The 21,436-nt window shown below is 39.7% G+C and overlaps 1 protein-coding gene across 4 annotated transcripts in view; it reads right to left on the reverse strand.

The window, feature by feature from the left end:
* Nucleotides 1-21,436, reverse strand: part of VPS13D (vacuolar protein sorting 13 homolog D) — a 246,601-nt gene that overhangs the window by 186,821 nt on the left and 38,344 nt on the right. For all 4 annotated transcript variants that reach the window (XM_081226396.1, XM_081226395.1, XM_081226398.1 and 1 more), the window contains 6 exons: nt 18,315-19,346; nt 15,698-15,788; nt 13,774-13,900; nt 11,958-12,138; nt 7,177-7,359; nt 1,753-1,975 (listed from right to left, as the gene is read on the reverse strand). In XM_081226396.1, the coding sequence (XP_081082522.1) occupies nt 1,753-1,975; nt 7,177-7,359; nt 11,958-12,138; nt 13,774-13,900; nt 15,698-15,788; nt 18,315-19,346 (1,837 nt within the window). The remainder of the gene's footprint in view (nt 1-1,752; nt 1,976-7,176; nt 7,360-11,957; nt 12,139-13,773; nt 13,901-15,697; nt 15,789-18,314; nt 19,347-21,436) is intronic.

The raw sequence follows: 21,436 nt of genomic DNA on the forward strand, positions 1-21,436 counted from the left end.
CACAGCATACCCTCCTCTCTCCTTCTCAACTGGGTCCTGTTCTTTCGCTTTACACCATTCTGTCTCTCCCATAACATTTATCTTAATCTGGTAATATTTAGATTAACATTATCTTAATCTGTCAATATAAAGCTTATTTAATGGCTTTCTCATATCATTCACATGACGGCAGGAACTATGTCTAACAGCGTGTTACTATACAGGAGAACATAGCGTGTTAATATATAGGAGAACAAAACATTGTTAACACCTGGATTAGGCAGGCACTAATTGAATTACTTCTTGCCTTGTTACTGCATTGATAAATATGTGAAATAGACAAAAGTGGAGCTGGTCTGGCAGAAGGGGAAAAGGGATGGGAACAAAGAAAGGGCTTCAGAGATTTCCCAGGGTTGTCATGGAATCTCAGGGATATACAGAAGCAGTTTGAAAACCACTACCTTAACCCAATCTTAATCACATATAGAATTCCAGAAACAAACAGCAAATCAGGAGGAGAGATATTGTCAGGAAAGAGATCTTTCTATAAAACATCCCAAATCACTTCTTATAGGCTTCTAAGTATCTGTAAAATTGGCCTTATTCCTAATCATCGTTGTCACCGGGACAACAGCAACAGAAGACGTGTATTGAGTGGCCGTATGTGTGCCCCCAGCCCCACCCCACCCCATGCTGTATGTATTTGTTATGCATATATAGACTGGTAGGCAATATCATGTAGGTTAAGACTGCAGGTTCTGGAGTCAGACTGCCTCAATTCATAGTCCAACTCTACCATGTACCATCTACATCTACAAAACTATGGTCAAGTCACTTAATCTCTCTAAGCCCCTGTCTCTTCATCCATAAAATGGGGATAAAAATAAAACTCTACGTCATGAGGATAAAATGCAAACATTGATGAACGAATGTGCCGCGACGTCTGGCACGTGGTGAGTGTTCAATGCCCAGTCTTTTACTGAGGACTCTACAGTAACCCCCTTTAGTCACCAATGGAACCATCCACCAGCTTTACTGTTACCTCTGGGACCACAAGGCACTACAAGCAGTTAACCACCCCCTGCACCTGTCTAACAGAAGACGTTCGGCAGCCTCCCTCAGCTAGTGCCCCACGTTTCTCCAAGTCCAACCATAGTGGACTGATGTTCATCCACGGATTTTGGGGGCTAATCGTATTCTGCTTCCCCCACTCCTTGGAGCAACACTTTGCTTATCCAATCCATCACCCATCCAGAAAACCAAAAGGCCAAAATTAGGCTTGCATCTGGAATGGCTAATTGTCCAATTCTAGAGAAGAGCCCAATAACTAGGCAGTTCATGTCTTTCAAAAACTGTCACTCATAGTATTTTCTCTGTTACCTAAATTCACACTATTTTTTTCAGAGTTCTTTTTTAGTTTTCTAGAATTAAAGCGTGACTTGCAAGAATGTGTCTAAGGATGCAGGAACTGTTCTAGTTATACTCACCATCTGGCGGCAACCGTTTTGACATAGAAGGCCTAACAGACGATCTAAATCTCTTTACTTACACCGTCTTACCAATTTAACCCTACTCCAGAAGTCACCCGATGTTAAATCTACATCCTAACGTTCGTAAGCCTTCTAAATCAATATCAAAATCGGATGATCACTAAAGACATGCTACCACTTTGTGGGCACCTGCCTGTACGGGACGCATCGCCCCCCTTAGGTTCCTCCAATGGTCTCGTGCATTTGCCCACCTTCATCATGCAGCTCCGCTCTCCTCTTTTACCTGGACTCCTGGAACCCTGACCAGCAGAGGGTGCGGCTTGCTGCCCTGGCTGCCTGGTCGAAGTTCTTGGCACAAACTCATTCTTCTGGCTGCCTGGACTCATTCCAACAGGAGGCATCATGAACAGCCCCTCGGAATGGGTCCCTTTCGGGTCCTCCATGCTTGTCATTTTCCTCACACTGTGTTTGGGAGTACCAGTTGGAGAAGCTGAAGGCACAGACTCCTGGGAAGAAACAGAAGAAAACTAGAAGGCAGGAATGGGAGTGACTGTACCTACTGTCCTGGAAGCCCCGTCCCAGTCCCTGGACTCTTCAAAGACTCTATACCACTTGGTACCTCCCAAGCCCCCCAGATCCCATAAACAAAAGGGTCACAGGGTCATGATACTTTCTGCCACATGTAATTATTTGCAGAGATATTACATATAATTCAGTACCTGTTGAAAACTATAGCAATCTTTTGCAGGAACATATTTGATCTTTTGGCTTAAGAGCAAATGTCAGGATACTAATCACTGGTGGTTTAATCTAGGTCAAATACAACAAAAGCAAATCTCTCAGCCATATGATACATTGTTGCTTTGCTGGAGGGAGGTGCTTATTGTTCTAAGAAAATGCATCTAACAGCACTAGGGAATATAGCCATTGTAATGTGTTTGTACTTTCCAGAAGTCTCCCCTCCTATGTTTACATTTCTCATCTCTCTAAGTAACTGCAAATGAAAACAAAATGGAAAATATAGGTAAGCCATTCGTATTATGTTTCTGTTCAAGGGCATAAAAATTAAGGGCAAATACAGAGGAAAATTAATTCTGTAATTCTACTGAAAATAATATACGCTTTTCTTACATACTTAGTACCTTCAGTTAATTGCTAACGGGGTAAATCTTTTTCACCAGAATGGTTCAATAATTGACGTTTAAACTTCCCATGGTTCCTTCCCCCAAGCCTCAGAGCTACATATCCAAATGGCTTCTGCAGGGTTGGTTTGTTCTCATCTCTCCCCTCTCACCAACAAGCTGCAAGGAGGGGAAGAACTGTTTTCCTTCCAGTACTGCTTTATATGTGTATTCCTCTCAGCATTTGAAAACGAGGTAATACTGTTTGCCTTCACAGTTATCTTGAGTAGTAATTACAAGTAACAGTGAAAGTTCTTATTTTTTGCAATTCGTTTTTGCAAGGCAAATTGCTAGGTAAACGCCACTATTTAAGCATTTTGACATTAAAAACCTTCCCTCTTGCTTAGTTTATTTAAACTCTGGAGAGTATTTGTTGCTCTTTCATTTGATTCATCTCTCCATCCTCTCTGAGTGGGTTTAAATAAATCAGTGGCTTGAGGAGATTAACTCAAAGCTTTTGAAAGACTTAGAAATCATGGTTTAAGCACAATCTATGATTGAGAAAAATGAAAGGAAAAACATATGTAAAAAATTCAAACCTGCGCTCATTTAAGACATGGATTTATGTAAAACAATTCCAAACACACGGGAGTCATAGAATTCAAAGGCAAATAACCCCTCTGCAAGCTTTGATTTCAGGACTATTTCCTGTCCTTTAACCACTGGAATGCATACTAGACAAACCTCACACGTGCAAATGCATTAAAGGGCAAATGTAAAGCGATTTTTGGAGAAGAAAGTCACTACTCACTTCACACAGGCCTAGATCAGTGGAACTTGACTATACATGTGGAGAGGTAAGTTTCACAGATAAGTTTATCTGATTACAAATACTTTAACAAGTGACACACCCCAAGCAGCCCTTATGGAATTCTACAGAACCACCACTGGTATGTAACAAGATAAAGTTTTTCTAGGATTTAAGGAAATAAAATAAGGTCATCAAGAAAGTACTATCTAGGGCTTTAAAAAGAAAGAAAAAGAAATTGCTTTTAATGATCCTTAACAAGGGCTTCTCTACACAAGAGGGAAGTGATTTGCCAAAACAGAGGGAAAAGTGATAAGCAGGCTTTCCCAAGTAATGAAATATTTTAAAGAATTGTTTTTTAAAATTTTCTTTTTTAAGCGTATGAATGTGAATTGACTGCTGAATCCCATAAGGTTTTTTCAAATAACCAGGAGGCAAAAAAACATATTATACCTTGAAGAAAAGGCGATCCTTGTATGCAGTGCCACTGAAAATCAAATCCTCAAAAACAAATACAGGGAAATTTTTTCATTAAAATGCTACAAACTACGGGCTATTATTTGGCATACTTAACAAAATAGAAACCATTTTGCAAAAATTTCTTGAAATATTTTGGCAATTCTTCTTTAGAAGCTAAATTCAGACTCAGCTCATTAAGCTCATATATAGATATATCTGACAGAGAAAGTAAGTCCTTATCTTTTCAGGAAGGGGAGAGAAACGAACATGGTATTATTGAACTTGATCACCCATTCTGGCTCTAACTGATCTCTTCCTAAAGATTTAGGCCTCAAAACAAAGATTTACCACAAACAAATATATTCCAAAGAACTAACTAAAGGCTGAAAAGACAGTTCCCAGGAAGAATTCAGCTCTCCCTTGGGCAGTAAGGGCAGCAGAGTTGGAACAGCGAGGCAGTACCCTGAGGTGTCAGCGGGAACAACATTCACGTGTCAACACCAGCTCTGACACATTTGTTCCATATCTAGTCATGTAACACCTCGCAGTAAGGAAAAGTAACAAATTTTAGAAGCAGTTACAAATCTTTCTTTCTATAAATGGATCTTTCTTTTATTTTCTTTAAGACTTAAGTCAGTAAACAGCAAAATGCTTATCACTCAAATATGAAAAGAGATGTTCATTAAGACCAAAGTTACTAGTTCTCTACTAGGCCTACTGTGAAAGGCCAATGGTGATTTGTTTTATTTTTACTGTCTTAAAAAAAATACGTTACGTGGAAGCCTGTTTCTCACTCTGGCAGGAAGGCCTATTGTTCCAACGGGAGGGCTTCTGACCACAAGGTGAACAAGCACGTTCTCAGCCATCAGCTGTCCGAAGATGGGGCGTGAAGATGAGCAAACCTGGTGATGCTCTTCCTTCTGCGTTGCTAATCACTGCTGTTCTGGTTTCACCATGTGCTCTGATCACTAAATCTGGTTCGTCTAAGCGGCTGTAGTGAGGTGATATAAGGACAACCTGCCCTCTAACCATCACTCAAACACCCCCACTCTGGGTCCTGAGCTCCGGGTTATGACACATGAACACGGTTCCTGTGGTTCTCACTGGCTCGTCCTCACTCTCCTCCTCACTCCACCCATTCCCACTCAAAGAATCAAATATTTTTGGTTCAGGGTGTTTAGGTTAGAAGTAGTGAATAAATGGCTAAGTGAAAAGTGAAACAAATGAAGAAAACTACAGACATAGTAATTTGAAAATAATAACATTATCTGAGTTTAGGCATTACCAACAAATACAGTCTTCCTATTACTTTCTGACCCGAGTTGAGCTCCTTGGCAAAGGCCTGGCAAGACTAGCAGCCTAGTCACTCTCTTCCGTTTTCTTTTCTTCCTACGCCTAGAGAGGCGAACAGGACCTTTTCTGTTCAAATTTGTATCTTTTCTGTAATAAACTCTGGAGTTCTTCCATCTAAGTTATTTTCATGAACTCACTGCCACATCCTTTAGAAAATTCAGAAGCGCTGCAGCTATTTGGCAAAGGACCAGTAAGACAGCAATAGCCTTTGCCAGTTTATTTTCCCCTACATAAACCTCATCCTAACACTGGGAGTTACAATCATACCGTGGTTAAGAGCATGGAGTATTGAAAGCAGACACACCAAAGTTGAAGGTCCACACTGTACTCCTCACTAGATGTTTAATCCAAAAGAAATCATTTAACCTATCTAAGTCTCAATTTCTTTTTTTTTAGTTTATTTATTTTCTTTATTATCATTATCATTATTAGTATTTTGGCTGTTTCGGGTCTGATCAATGTGAGAAAAGCAGCTGAATCTCGTTTCCATGAAGGGACTCATCCGCTCCCCTGAAGGGAGCAGTATTAGAAGAAACACTTCTGACTCCTCTCTCCGTATCGTACCGGCCCCTTCACAAGGGATGCATATCGATCCACGTGTTTAATGGAGATGGTGAACAGCAAATACTACTTGCCCATGTTTTTTCTACTGAGTGGTTGTCTCTAATCCTGTGGCTCTCTGCAGCCTGCAGGTGAAAACTAGGTGTTTATTCATAAAGCTTGCTAGTGCCTACTCAGTCCATCAAAATACCACCTCGGATTGAGAAGTGAGCAAGTAATGATGGCTTGATCTTGGTCCCATACTCCAATCAAGTTTCATCAGCCAAACCAATATTTCAATTCCTGTGGTAATGAAATATATTTGTTAAAAGCACGGATCCTGGGCTTCCCTGGTGGCGCAGTGGTTGAGAGTCCGCCTGCCGATGCAGGGGACACGACTTCGTGCTCCAGTCCGGGAAGATCCCACATGCCGCGGAGCGGCTGGGCCCGTGAGCCATGGCCGCTGAGCCTGCGCGTCCGCAGCCTGTGCTCCGCAACGGGAGAGGCCACAACAGTGAGAGGCCCGCATACCGCAAAAAAAAAAAAAAAAAAACACATCTACAGGGACTTCCCTGGTGGTCCAGTGGGTAAGACTCCATGCTCCCACTGCAAGGGGCCCAGATTTGAATCCCTGGTCAGGGAACTAGATCCTGCATGCATGCCACAACTAGAGTCCTCATGCCGCAACTAAGAAGTCCGCATGCTGCAACTAAAGATCCCACATGCCACAACTAAATCCCAGTGCAGCCAAAATAAATAAATAAATATTAAAACACACATACACACACACACACCTAGAACATAAGACAGTCTCTAATTCCAGCAAGTTACTCGTCTCCTCAACTGCAAAAATGGGTGGGACCACCTCCAAGGTCCTATCAGTGCTAAGTCTGTAATTTACTAGGGTTTCCCATTTTCATCATGTATCTCATTGAGTCCTAGCTTTTCCAAATGTAAAACGAAAGCACCAATCCTCATCCCAATTACCTCCAAACATGTTATAAGAAATAAGTGCTAACGTACTTTTAAACTGTAAAGCAGTATACTCCGTACGATTTAATTATTAAGGTATTTTTAAATGGCTTCAGATAAGCCTTGGGCCAAATCATGTCTTCTGAAAAAAGCCACATAGTATAAAAAGTTGATTACTATAAGTTCAGTCTATGAGGAAAGCATTATAAAGATGGTTCTGTTGATTTGTTTGCTAAAATAAGTTACTACATACAGTTAGTAAAAGTTGTAATTTACACTACCTCTATGAAAGGTTAATTGAAATGTTAATAAAATGTCCAAAAAAATATTCTTCAAGCCACATATACTACAAAAGTAACAGTGGTTAGGAATCTTCTTATGGCAGCATCTGAATTTTTCAATTGGCATTCCAATGCCAGGTGAACTGAGAAGGGAATGGGTGCTGACTGCTCACCTTATCTTGTAAGGTAAAGGTCCCAGGAATACCAGCAAAGAGAAACTTGTTCTTGACTTTCAACTTCCCCAAATTCGCTACAATCAGATTATTTGATCTGGAACTTTCTGGGATAAGCAGAACAGGAGCACCAGCCTCAATATCCAGGAGAACCCGTGAACAACGCTGGGCTTGATCTCTCACCTGAAAGAAGAAGGAAAATTGGATTAGAGGTTCAATTAATTCCCTAATTTTATAATCAAATAACCTCAAGTTTCCAAAAGTTTCATGAATTTCTAAATCTAAAACAATTAAAATCACACAGAATATATTCTATGAACACCAAGGAGTTAAATTAGAAATCAGTAACAAGAAGATAATGGAAAATCCCCAAATATCTGGAAATTAGACTATACACTTCTAAATAACCCATGTGTCACAGAAGAAATCACAAGAGAAATTAAAAAAATATTTTGACCTTACTGATAAAGAAAACACAGCACATTAAAATTCATGGAATGCACTTAGAAAGGTACTTAAAGAAAAATGTTTAGCATTAAATATTTATTCTATATTAAAGATTTAAAATCAATAAAGCTTCCAGCTTAAGAAGGTAGAAAAGCAAAATAAACCTAAGTAAGGAGAAGGAAGACAATAATAAAGAGCAGAAACCAGTTATTTAGAAAACAGATAAACAACAGAGAAAAATCAATTAAATATTTCTAGAACACTCTACCCAACAACCATTTTACATTCTTTTCAAGTGCACACGGCATGCTTGTTAACAGTATGCATGGGCCTAACACAGGCCTCCATAAGTTGATTGAAAGTATAAAACTCTACCTATATTAATCAAGAAAAAAGGAAGGAAACAAAAATCACCCCTATCAGGGAAGAGTCAGGGACATTGCTAGAGAACTTAAAAATATTAAAAAGATGTGGGAACCTATGAACAAGTTCATGACAACAAACTGACAATTCAGATGAAGTAGACAGATAACTTAAAAAGACATGCAAACTATCTAGAGCTAACATCACATATGTAACATCTGTGAAAGACAGTGTTTCCCCTCTAAGATAAGGAACAAAGCATGGATACCCACTCACACCACTTCTATTCAACATTGTAGTGGAAGTCCTAGTCCACACAAAAAGGTATACAGGTTGGAAAGGAAAAAAGAAAACTCTCTTATTCACAGACAACATAATAATCTATGTAGAAAACCCTAAAGAATCTAAAGGAACTAAAATAAGTAAGTTCAGCAAGATTGTAGGATATGAGGTCAACATGTCAGTATATGAGTCAATTATATTTCTTAAACTTTCAATAAACAAGTGTACATTGAAATTTTTAATTGATACAATTTACAATAGCATCAGAATTGTGAAACACCTAGGGATAAACTTAACAAAAAATGTGTAAGAACGGTATACCCAAAACTATGAAACACTGCTGAGAGAAACTGAAGATCTAATTAAATGGAGGGATATACCATACTCAAGGATCCGAAGACTCAATATTGTTAAGACGTCAATTCTCCAGATACATGGATTCAAGGCAATCCCAATCAAATCCTAGCTGACTTTATTGTAGAAACAGACAACCTGATTCTAAAATTTATGGAGAAAAACAAAGGACCTATAATAGCCAACACATCTTTGAAACAGAAGTTGGAGGACTTACACTATCTGATTTCAAGACATATCATAAAGCAAGAGCAATCAAGACAGGGTGGTAAACAATTAAATATAAATCAGTGGAACAGAATAGAGAATAAAGAAATACACGCATACATTCTCAACAGAAGTGTCAAGGTAATTCAATGGGAAAAGAATAGTCTGAATACGTATATGGGAAAAAAATCTCAACCCTTACTTCACAATATACACAAAAATTAACTCAAAATGGAAGAGGTCTAAAATTATAACACTTCTAAAAGAGGAAATAGGAGAAATTTTTTGCCACCTAGTGGTAAGCAGAGTTCTTTCACAAAACACAGAGCACTAACCTAAAAGAAAAAAATTGGACTTCATCAAAATGAAAGACTTCTGGGACTTCCCTGGTGGTGCAGTGGTTAAGAATCCGCCTGCCAATGAAGGGAACACGGGTTCGAGCCCTGCTCCGGGAAGATCCCACATGCCGCGGAGCAACTAAACCCGTGCACCGCAACTACTGAGCCTGTGCTCTAGAGCCCGTGAGCCACAACTACTGAAGCCTGCATGCCGCAACTACTGAAGCCCGTGTGCCTAGAGCCCATGCTCTGCAACAAGAGAAGCCACTGCAATGAGAAGCCCATGCACCGCAACAAAGCGTAGCCCCCATTCGCCGCAGCTAGAGAAAGCCTGTGCACAGCAACAAAGACCCAATGCGGCCAAAAAATAAATAAATAAATTTAAAAAGAGAAATTTAAAAAAAAATGAAAGACTCCTGCTTTTCAAAAAATAGTATTAAGAAAATGGGAAAAGGTCCAGTGGGTAAGGCTCCATGCTCCCAATGCACAGGGCCTGGGTTCGACCCCTGGCCAGGGAACTAGATCCCGCATGCATGCCGCAATTAAGAGTTCACATGTTGCAACTAAGAAGTCCGCATGCTGCAACTAAGACGCCCACATGCCACAACTAAAACAAAGATCCTGCATGCCACAACGAAGATCCTGCATGCTACAACTAAGACCCAGCGCAGCCAAAAATTAAAAAAAAAAAGAAAATGGGAAAAAAACCTATAGACTAGGAGAAAATATCTGTAATACATATATCAAAAGTCTTATATCCAGAATATATAAAGGAAGAAATAATGTCAATTCTACACAAACTATTCTGAAAATAGAATAGGGAACACTTCCCAATTCATACTACAAGGACAGCACTGACCAGTTACCAAAACCAGAAAAAAGGCATTCTTTCCTTTTTAAGAAAAGAAAACAACAAACTAATATCCCTCAGGGGCATAGATACAAAATCCATAAGATACTGGAGCAAATCAAGAAAACTATAAAAGCATCCACAGACAATAAGGAAACGAATGAACATGGCTGTATTCTGTTGTAATAGCAAGTTGGCCAGTGGCTACCAGGATGCAGGAATTAGGGCTGGGAGACAATTAGCAAACGGACACAAGCAAATTTAATGCCCTTTTTATAAAGGTCAAACAAGCAAAACAAAAGATACTGTATACAAAGTTTTCTTTTAATTTTAAAGGGACTAGTCGACCCAAAAATCAGGAGAGGGGTTACCTGAGGCATTAAAAGAATGAGATAGGCAAGGACCACATGCAAGTCTTAGTAATGTTTTAATTTTTATTTTGGTGGTGGGTTCATAGACGTTCCTTCTATTATCACACTTCGTAATTTATATATATGCTACAGATATTCTTTATATGTATCAAATACTAAATTGTTTTTTTTAAGTTTCTAAAGAGAGAAAAAAAGGTTACATACTCCGTAATTATAACCATGGAAACATGTATAGGGAAAAAAGATGAACATAAAACATACCTATGGTGCTAGAAAACTGTTATTTTTTCCAGATTCCCTATAATTTGATTGTACTTTTATATTTAAAAACAAATACCTTCTCTATAACATACACAGGAAACCAGTAACATTGGTTGTTGCCAAGGACAGAAATTGGGTGGCTGAGGAAAAGTAATTGAGAAAGAGACTTTTCTCCAAGTGTCCTTTTTTACTTTGATTCTGTACTAAAACAATATACAACATATTCAAAAAATTTTAATTTAAACTAAAACATAAAATTTTTAAGTGTTGCCACTGTAAAGACTTAAATTTTAATCTTTTACCTAATAAAGCTTAAAAATAAATAAATAACAAGTTTTACAAAGAACTACATTGTAATTGTTTTCTGTGGTTCCCAACCTGTGTGACAAGACACCACAGGAGGCTCTCACACTCACAGGTGCCCTGCCAGGACATTTTAAATCTTTGAGGGAAACACATCACCTGTTAGACACTGCACAAACTACTAACTTGAGATGGTTTACACTCAGTGTTAGATCATGCTACATTCCTTTCAATGATGTCACACCTTTGCAAAGCTGGGTCTTAAGCAGTTGCTGCTATAAAAAGCAAGTACCATGAGAAAATAAATGTGGAAAAGGAAATGAGGGCTGTGATGTTCAACCTGATTCCAAGTGTGAGAAACTGTTCAGTGCCCAAGAGGCACATACATCCTACTAGGAAGGAATTACGGTTATTTAAAAATGAAATAAAAATCTCATTTTTCACTTACGTGTTTTTTTTTCTAACAGCTACTAAGCTGTTGGACATATATACTTATTAAGTTGTTTAGACTTCATTACTTTGGAAATGGAAAGACCATTAGGTGTTTCTTTTGGTCTAGGATGTATCACGGAAAAAATTCCAAGACATTAAAGGGAGCCATGAACTAAGAAGTTGGAGAACTATATTTGAAAAAAATCCTCTTTCTATAATATAATAGATATGTTCTTTGGGACCACTTTCCAGGAGAAGTAACCCCACTGAAGTTCTAAAAGGGACCTGAAGTCGTAAGTGTTATCCATAAACTTTGTTTATCTTTTTTAGAGCAAGCTAAAGCGAAACTTTAAAGGAAATTAAAACACGATATGATGAATAAGGAATATAAGCTCTCCGATTACAGTAAGATTTCTGTAGATAATCAACTGCCTGGAAGACAGTAGTAAGCTTAAGATTACCTAATTACCTTCACCTTTTTCAGTGAAATTTTCCAGATTTACCTCTAGAGATTTAAAAGTTCTACTGATCAGTCAAACTGGAAAAGCATCTTGGATCAATGACACTACCTACCGTCTGCCCCTCAATAGCAGCTCGCTGGCGCCCTAACACGTCCTGCAGCTGAGTGAAGTGCTGGATGAAGGCCACCACCTCCGCCTGGAAGCGCTGGGTGTGCACATACTGCACGGAGGCCATCTGGAGGCTCACTCGAATGTCGTACTCCCTCCGGAGCAGCGGGTCGGGCCGGCCGTATCTAGGAGGAAGGGCAAAAATGTGAGTCAGACAGCAGCAAGATGCAAATTAGTATTTGAAGAAAACTTGGGCTGACTTAGGGGTTTCCCTAGAAAACAGCTTTATTAAAATGGAAATCCACCAATCAAGTTTCAGAAAGCAAACTCCAATAATTACTTCCTTTCTAAGCTCCCGCCATGTGTTGAGCATGTTAAATAAAAGCCTGGCGTGATGGCCAGGGCTACGAACAGGGGGACAGCTCCGGGCGCTGAACCCGCTCATGACTCCAGAACTCACTCAGAAGCCACCTGTGGTTCAGACCTTTCCCCTGAGGCTCTTTTTCCCTGCCTTTAAGGAAAAGTGACTATTCCTGCTCACTCTTCTAGCAAAGACTGTGACAATATGGGCTTGAAAGGTAATAAAAATAAGACCACAAAACAATTGGTAAAGAAAATTAGGCAATAGAACCAAAGTTTCTGGGGCAATCTGTCTTCTGGAAGCTAAAAGAAGTCTTCTTTTTACTTCAGTGAAATGCAAGCTAAAGAGTTTTAGCATCTACATTCACAGATAAATTAGAAAACTTTTACAAATGGTTTTAAATTTAATGGAACATGATGCCATAACAATAAATTATTATACAGGACACCGTCACTGGGGAAACGAACTCGTATTAGGTGAGCACCTATTTTGTGTCAGGCAGAGAGTTAAGAGCTTTACATTAATTATCTCATTTATTAGAGACCATGCCACTGTGGTAGATAACAGTGCAAACAAATCAATCTAAATTTTCAGAACAGTATGATATACTTCCTCTGGAAAGGTAAGAAAAAGTTCTCAGACATCTTTAGGGACCATTTTTCTCAACTCTGGTTGAACAATGAAATCACTCTGGCAGGACTTCCCTGGTGGTCCCGTGGTTAAGACTCCGTGCTTCCAACGCAGGGGGAGCGGGTTTGATCCCTGGTCAGGGAATTAAGATCCCACATGCTGTGCGGCGTGGCCAAAAAATTTTTTTAAATCACTTTGGCAAGTTTAAAAAAAAAGGAATACTACCACAGACCAGAATATTTGGGGGCAGAACTGGATACCTATATTTTCTAACAGCTCCCTGAGAGGTTGAAAAACCAGCCTTTTAATCTTTCTGCTTTCTGAGAAAACCATTCTTTAATAACTACATAGGCTAAAAATGCCTTCTAAGTTCTAAAATTCAATATAGATCGTGTTTGTACTGGGAAAAATGCGTAAAGTAATTTAAAACCCGTATCTTCAACAACTTTCTCAGGCTGATATCATTCCAGAATATTCAGAGCTAGATGGAAACTGATCCAACATAGTCCCCTCAATATTTCAATAGAAAAACTGATGCATGGAGATTAAGTGACTTGCTCAAAGTCACATAACAAGTTGGTGTGAAACCAGACTGTAATAATAATCACAATTATTTCAATCATACCCCATCTATTTATTAAGCCTGAGTAGTCCACTTCAATGCAGATCCATTTTAATATAAATCAAGATTCCCCATAACTAGATCAAATCAATTTTATGTAAGATGTTACGATTTTTTAAAACTTTTCTTCATTGTTTAGCTGACAAGAATTTGAAACAACAAGCAATTATGACAAAATGTTAAGTGAGAAAAGATCGGTATTTTTACTTGAAAGTCTGAAAGATGAGTGCTTCTTCCCCACTTGTAGTGAACCGTTCTCTATAGAACTCTCCATGGGATGTAAGGTCACTCAGAGACAGGCTCCCAATGCTTCCCTGTAAGGCCAGGTCTCCTTCTAGGAATGTTAAAAATTAGAACACATTCTTATGTATCTTTTTTCTGTCACACACCTTAAATTTGCCTGAAACAAAAATTGATACACACATGCTTCAGACTTTACACCATTTAATAAAACAAAATGTCAAAAGAAAATTTTCATATTCCTATACACCCAGAAAAATATTTTATGTACTATTGCAAATAGTCTCAATGCAGAAGTCCAAAGGGACTGAAATAATACTGCAGCATCACACTTTAACACTTACAAGGGGAAAAAAATTAAAAGCATACACAATTTAAAGGATAAAACATTTACAAATACAGATTAAAATGTGATCTCTTCCAAGATCAGACCACTAATTAGAATTAGTGAAATATCATAAGGTCTATTTTGTACTACGGACAAAAGAATAAAGGAGGGGCTTCCCTGGTGGCGCAGTGGTTCAGAGTCCGCCTGCCAATGCAGGGGACGTGGGTTCGTGCCCCAGTCCGGGAAGATCCCACATGCCGCGGAGCGGCTGGGCCCATGAGCCATGGCCACTGAGCCTGCGCGTCTGGAGCCTGTGCTCCGCAACGGGAGAGGCCACAACAGTGAGAGGCCCACATACCACAAAAAAAAAAAAAAAAAAAAAAAAGAATAAAGGAGGAAGTGTCAGAGATATGTTAATCGAGCATTAAAAAATGGGTTTTAGTGTGATTTAATTAAAAGGCAAAATTAATGAGACAGACACTAGAGACACAGATTTGAAACTACTCTGACATTACACAAGTAAAGCCCCTGGAAGGTGGGTAAAAGAAAGAAGAAATGTTGAAATGTACACCTGGGGCACAAACCCATATGAATCATTCTTAACGTGGTGTGGATACTGAAAAGGAATATTCTGAACTGCTCCTTCTGTGAAACAAACTTTATCATCATAATTAGCATTACAGAACAATGACTGAGGTGTATATATTTGTCAGGCTAGTTCTGCGCCCAATGAACTGAAGACACATACTTATTTTTGACCCCTAATGTCCTCGAACAAAAATACACAAGCTTCTCCCAATTCTAAAGACCCATCTCTTCCAGGAACCTTTTATAAATTAATTTATACCAGGCATGAAACCTCAATTTTAGTTCATCCCGTCCCCAAAAGACATTCTTATTTTACTACAGAATCAACACTGGAGCTTTGTAATCTTCCTTATTTCATTACCAGTTGCTTAAAAAAGGAGTGGTATTTTATGCACACTGTAGATCCCTCTGATTTAGAACTCGATATAGTTCCTCTCTTGTGTGCTACTAGGAATTTCAACCTATGGAGTCCCATTAGAAAGAATGCCAGCTTTGCTACAATATCCCCCTGCCCTAAACCACCCCCTATTGGTGGCTCTCCCTATGCATGGCAACAGACTGAACACGTGCCCTGGTTTCCCAGAGACGGCCCTGTTATATGCCTGTTCCCCAGCTGTAATTATGAATAATGCCCCCTTTCACTCTCAAAAATGTCCTAATTTTAGACAAAGAAATTACATAGTCACCCAGATAGTCTGTTTAAAACACAGATAGATGTCAGGACCCCATCCCAACCTAAAGAATCAGATTCCTGGGATGGGGAAGGAGTTGTGCCGACACGTGCATTTCTAACGAGCTACCCAGATGATTCTGATCCACAGACCAGTATTGGGGCACCACCACCACAAATCATGGCCAGGCTAGTAACCACAACGAAGCCACTGAGCCACACCTTAGCCAGTGAGGACAGTTAGATTTGTAAGCAGGATGTTCAAACTCTTCCCGGATTTTGCAAGTCTGATTTTCCCCACTTACCAATCATTTCCAGGTGTGCCACTAATTTGGACACATTTGCTTTAGCAAGCTCACTGATGGTCTTATTCAGCACGAGAGACAGTGAATGAACCTAAGAACACAGGAGGTAAAGCAAGGCAAATATTACTGAGGAGAAAAAAGGCAACTTTCGGGCAAACAGCATCGAGAAAGATGCTGCAAGTCTCGGGAAATTTGAAGATAAAGCTTTTATTTTACTGATGCCATCTTCATTTCAGCTTTTCTTAGTCAGCCAAACCATAATAAGAGGAGAGAGCTGATAGGAAAGGAACACGACTGGGCAATCTAAAACCCAGGTTCTGTGGTGTCTTCTCTATGGCTGCCTCATCTATTCTTTTCTGTTTTCTTCAATTTTTTTTTTCTTTTGTCTTTTTTTCTTTTTTGTTGTTGTTGTTTCTTGGTATTTTTGGTTTTCAGGTTTTTGTGGGGGGTTTTGGCCTTGTCTATTCTTTGTTAGTGAAATGTTTTACATTATAAAACAATTTTCCCCTTTTTGCATTCATCTCTAACATCGCACTATTCTGTAATCACTCACACAGATCCATTAAGTAAAGTCCACCCTAAGAAATCTGTCAAAGCAAAATGATAAATACACTTAATGTTTAACATCTTCGGACAAGTATTTAATAGAAGCCCGTGGTGACCAACTGGGACTTCACTTAGGAACTACAATCCAAGATTTTCTTTCCCAGAGACAACTATAAATAGAAGAAAACCAAAATCCTCTGTCTTGGGAACAGCATTCTCTGAAACAAAGAAATACTGTATTGTAATACTGTCATTTTAACCACAAAAAGGACTCTATGTCTATGATTTATTGAGGCAGGTACCTCTGAGTGTTATCACTGGGGTGAGGCCCTGATTGAAGAGAAGGAAGGAGAGAAGAGGGGACGGAGAACAGATCAAACCCCCACTCACACACTCTGCTCCCGAGTGGCAGAGCCCAGCGGTACTCACCCCTTTATCTTTCATGCCTACCACAAAGTAGGTGCTCGGTACATGTCTGATGAATGGGAAAAAATGGAAAAAGAAAGAAAATAATAGAAGGAAAGGAAGGAGAAAAATCACGTGTAGGGGAAGGCAGAGAAAAAAGGCGGGAATTATTACAGATGGAGCAATGACCCTGGGGGGCCACTCCAGCACCACAGAGGTCCCCTTGCAGTAGCTTTTAGACATGGACAACAGAAGGAGCTCGAGGGAATGAGACCATCACGAAGGGGGAAGTAGAAACACCTCTAGCCGCTTAATCACCAAAATAACGTATGTAATGGGCCTAAAAATGCTCTGCTTGGAGGAATCCAGCTATCACCACCTGAGCCCACTCTTAGCATGGATCTTAGAGTCACTAAAAGTGGGACCACCAGATGTTGCAGACCTCCCGGTGTAACTCAGCAGGAAGCATTCGGCACCACCTCTGAAGGGCGCTCACCAGAAAGTCGAACCTGAACCTGACCAAGTCTCTAGAGCTAACTTCCATTTCTAAAATTAGAGGATAAAAGAAGTCAAATGGTACCACAAGGACACAAAGAGACAAATCCAGAATGCGGGACACTCTAGGGGACACTAACCCAGTTTCTACAAGACAACTGCATGGGAGGAAAAGGTGGGGGGAAGTACCATTCACTGAATGATCATTTCTGCCCCACACATGAGGAGGGCCTTACCTACATCATCTCATTGAATCCTCACAACCCAATGACATAGGCACCATTAAACACCCTACGTTTATTGATGAAAAACCTGAAGGAGAAAGAGGCTAAATAATTTTTCCCCAGCCACACAGCTGTATGGTTACAACAAAAATGCCAGGATTCAAATCCAGGCAAATCTGACATTCGAGACTTCATTTTTAACACCTGTACTGTTGCTCTCAATAAAAGCCAGTAATGTTCTGAGTGAGAGGGAGATGATGACAATAGGCACATTTTAAAGTAGCTACTATGTAGTGGACATGTTGCCAGGTGCTTTACGTAATTCCCTCATTTAGTTATCACAGTGAGATGATGGAAGATGAGGAAACGGAGGCTTAGAGAAGCTAAGTAATTCCAATGAACTATACAGCCCAAAGGAAAGACAAGAAGTTACTGAAACCATTTATTGCCCCTGCCTCCAGATGGGATTAATGCTAAAACCTTTTCTAAAATACGAATGTCGGGCTTCCCTGGTGGCGCAGTGGTTGAGAATCTGCCTGCCAATGCAGGGGACATGGGTTCGAGCCCTGGTCTGGGAAGATCCCACATGCCGCGGAGCAACTAGGCCCGTGAGCCACAATTACTGAGCCTGCGTGTCTGGAGCCTGTGCTCCGCACAAGAGAGGCCGCAATAGTGAGAGGCCCGTGCACCGCAATGAAGAGTGGCCCCCGCTTGCCACAACTAGAGAAAGCCTTCGCACAGAAACAAAGACCCAACACAGCCATAAATAAATAAATAAAAAAAAAAAAAAAAAATACGAATGTCTACCCTTTTGTAACAGACATCCAGAAGACCATATAGTTCCCCTGCCAATAAGAATTTTCTAGAGTAAATGTACAATGACAGCATTTAAGTAAAAAAGCCCACGTTCATTCTTAGAACCTATGGGAGCCAAAGAGGACTGATACCTTGAGATCCAGTTTGGTGTTAACTGGATCCTGAAGTTCAGACTCTATTAAAGCGCTTGACTCCGACTTCACGTTTTGTAGAATGTCCTCAGGCGGCACCTTCACTGCATGGTTGTCTGCAGTGGAGCCAATTCCAAAAAAATCTAGTATCATGACCCAGGTCTGCAGTGTGATCAGCACATCCAAGCAGTTAAAATCAACATCAATGCTCCGGTTAACTCGATTATAACTGGAAGAGAATTCTGGATGCTTCTTATCCACCAAGAATATATTGATATGGACCAAGGAATCATCAAATTTACTCCTTCCAGCAAGTATCTTGGGCTCCTCTACTGTTGGAGAAGGAGGTGGGGTCAAGGGACAGTCCTTGTCTTGGACTTCCTTTTGCTTCTTCCGGGAGGCTGAAATGGGTCTCTGATACAGCTGAAAGACATTAGGAGCTTCTTCCATGTGGGAAGGGAGAGACCGAGGCATATCTGGATACTCCACGTTGGACACAGAAGGGCAAGACTGAGAGAGATACTCTTTTTGTGCTAAACTAGATGGCTTAGGGGCTCCCCGAGACACCATCAGGTTCTTATATTTGGAATCTGGATTTTTCTCCAGTAAGTCTTCCATCAGCAGAGAGCGCAGGGCAATCTGAATGGATAAAGTCTGAGGATGGTCTTTACTGAATTCCACCTCAAAATCCTGAAATTTTAAGCTCACAAGACCTTGCGCCCCCAAAGTCAGATCTCCACTTAGCTGAACTTGAAGCTCTGATATACAGAAGTTGGCTTGAATCTGGGTAAAAGATCTGACTTCCTTAAAAGACAAGGACTTTTGAGAAGAGTTAGAAAGGCTGCAGTGGCTGAACAATCCGTTCTCCTTCCTTTCAACGGAAGGTTCTCCACAGGGACCGAGGGAAGGCAGAGGAGAGTTAGGGCAAGGTGAGGCGGTGGCACTGACTGGAAGCTTATTCAGGTCTTCACTGTACACGAGGTTGTCCAGAGTGTGTAAAACCTGCTCATATACGTGCTTTGCTAACACCACCTGTATTCGAAGAGAAAACTTCAGTTATTCTGCTACTGCCATCAACTGCACTCATGTGCACTGCCCACAGATGTTTTATGGCTTTCCCCGAGAAGTTTTAACTTAGGTGATAGCAAGGACTATCTCTTTTGTTTCTTTTCTGTCCTTACCTCTCTGTGACCCATATCTATTCACAAGGCCCTCCCAAGTACCTCACAGAATAATCTACACACAATAAATATTCAATAAGTGCTATTAACTGTAGGCCTGCATCAGCAAAACACTCTTTCTAACCCCAAAAAACAACCTCAAAAATTGAAGGGAATACTGCCAAAAGTCTAACGTGGTCATACCTTAGGATTGAGAAACAAGACTCATGGTTCTAAAACTCGCTGATCATCACCAATTAGTATAACAACCTAAGTTTAGTACAGTTGATCAAACAGTACTTTTTAATGATAATAATGATAATGATGAAGATCCATGATTACTTGTTACTCCCTTACTTTGTTTTTAATTACACTTTCTTAATAAAACTGTTTTCAGGGAAGTTTTTTATTTACTTAAGGACAATTTCTTTAACAGAGGCATTCCAAACAGATATAGAAAAAATAGAATTAGAAGGTGATCATTTTGTAACCCCTAAATAAATAACGTATCCCACCACAGTTATCAGTGGAATAAGACCTTACACGAGTGACTGACAGGGAATTTTACAATGGAGGGATCAGGTTCCTGCCACCTGAACACAAGCAACAGTTTTGGCATCACTGATGTCAATCAGACATTATGTGCCTCCTGATATAATATAACATAAAGTATACTGCATCACCTTTGAAGTGTTCTGGCCAAAAAAAAAAAAAAAAGCCTGAATCCAGTTAAACCTGCAGAGTTAACTTACAATTTACAGAAAATAGGGGGGACTAGTTCAGTGACACCACAAACTAACAGCCAAATCCAGACTGTGGGACATTGCGCAGGACAACTGACCTAGTTTTCCCAACAAAATTATGTCATGGGGGGAAAAAATGAGAGGGAAACTAAATGAATAGAGACCCACAAGTTGTACCATCCAAATGCAATGTACAGACCTCGTCTGGATCCTGATTCAAACAAACCAAAAGTGAAAAGACATTTTTGAAACAATCGAAAATGTCTCTGAAATCTGAAAATGGATTAAAATTCAGATGACACCAAGGAATCTTCATTAATTTTGTAAGGCATGATAATACCATTATAGTTATTTTTTTAAATGCACATAGTTTGCAGTGATACATTCCAAATATATAGGGTTAAAAATGGCATGAGGTCTGGGATTTGCCTTAAAATATTTCCCCAAAGGAAAAAAAGAATGGACGAGACACATGTGGCAAAATCTTGGTAACTGCTGAATCTGAGTGATGGGTATATGAGGTTTATTAGACAATTCTATTTTTGTCTATTTTTAAAATCTTTCATAATAAAATATTTTTTAATTATTTAAATTACTAAATAAATTATTACATAATTTAAAGATTTAAAATAATTTTTTAAGATTTTCATCAAAAACAACAGTAAGTCGATGGTAACCATAAGAATAATAAGTCAATATAATCCAACAGAATTCACATTATGTGCTATATTTAAGCTGAAAAATTCATCCTAAGTAACCACCAATGATGAGGCAAAAGTTTAAGAGAAAAAGGAAAAACCCTAGAAGCCAAAAAGGAAAAGCTTTGGGGAAAGTTCTCTCACCCAGAGACCCATATCCAGGAACCACTGATGTCAAAAAAGTATGTATGTTCTGTTAACAGCACTCCTGGGTTACTCCAGAGCAACTGCCAGACAGACTAGTGACCAAATACTGCCCCAGGCCAGGGTCCACTGTCCTAAGATCCTGCCTGTCCTTGCTGTTTTATAATGTTATGCTTTTTGCTCTCATGCCTGTGAAAGCAGGAAAAATGACACTTTCGACGGAAAAAGGATGACAGATGTACATACACACACACACACACACACACACGCAGCCCCAGACCATTTCATTTCAATGAGGGGCAAGACTAATTCTCCCTTGAAAGGATCTGTCAACAGCTCGTATAATCAGATTGTTTTACAGGCTGGGCCAAGTATGT

The sequence above is a fragment of the Mesoplodon bidens genome, assembly GCF_964165515.1.
Source record: "Mesoplodon bidens genome assembly, chromosome: 2".
In the NCBI taxonomy this organism is placed as follows: Eukaryota; Metazoa; Chordata; class Mammalia; order Artiodactyla; family Ziphiidae; genus Mesoplodon; species Mesoplodon bidens.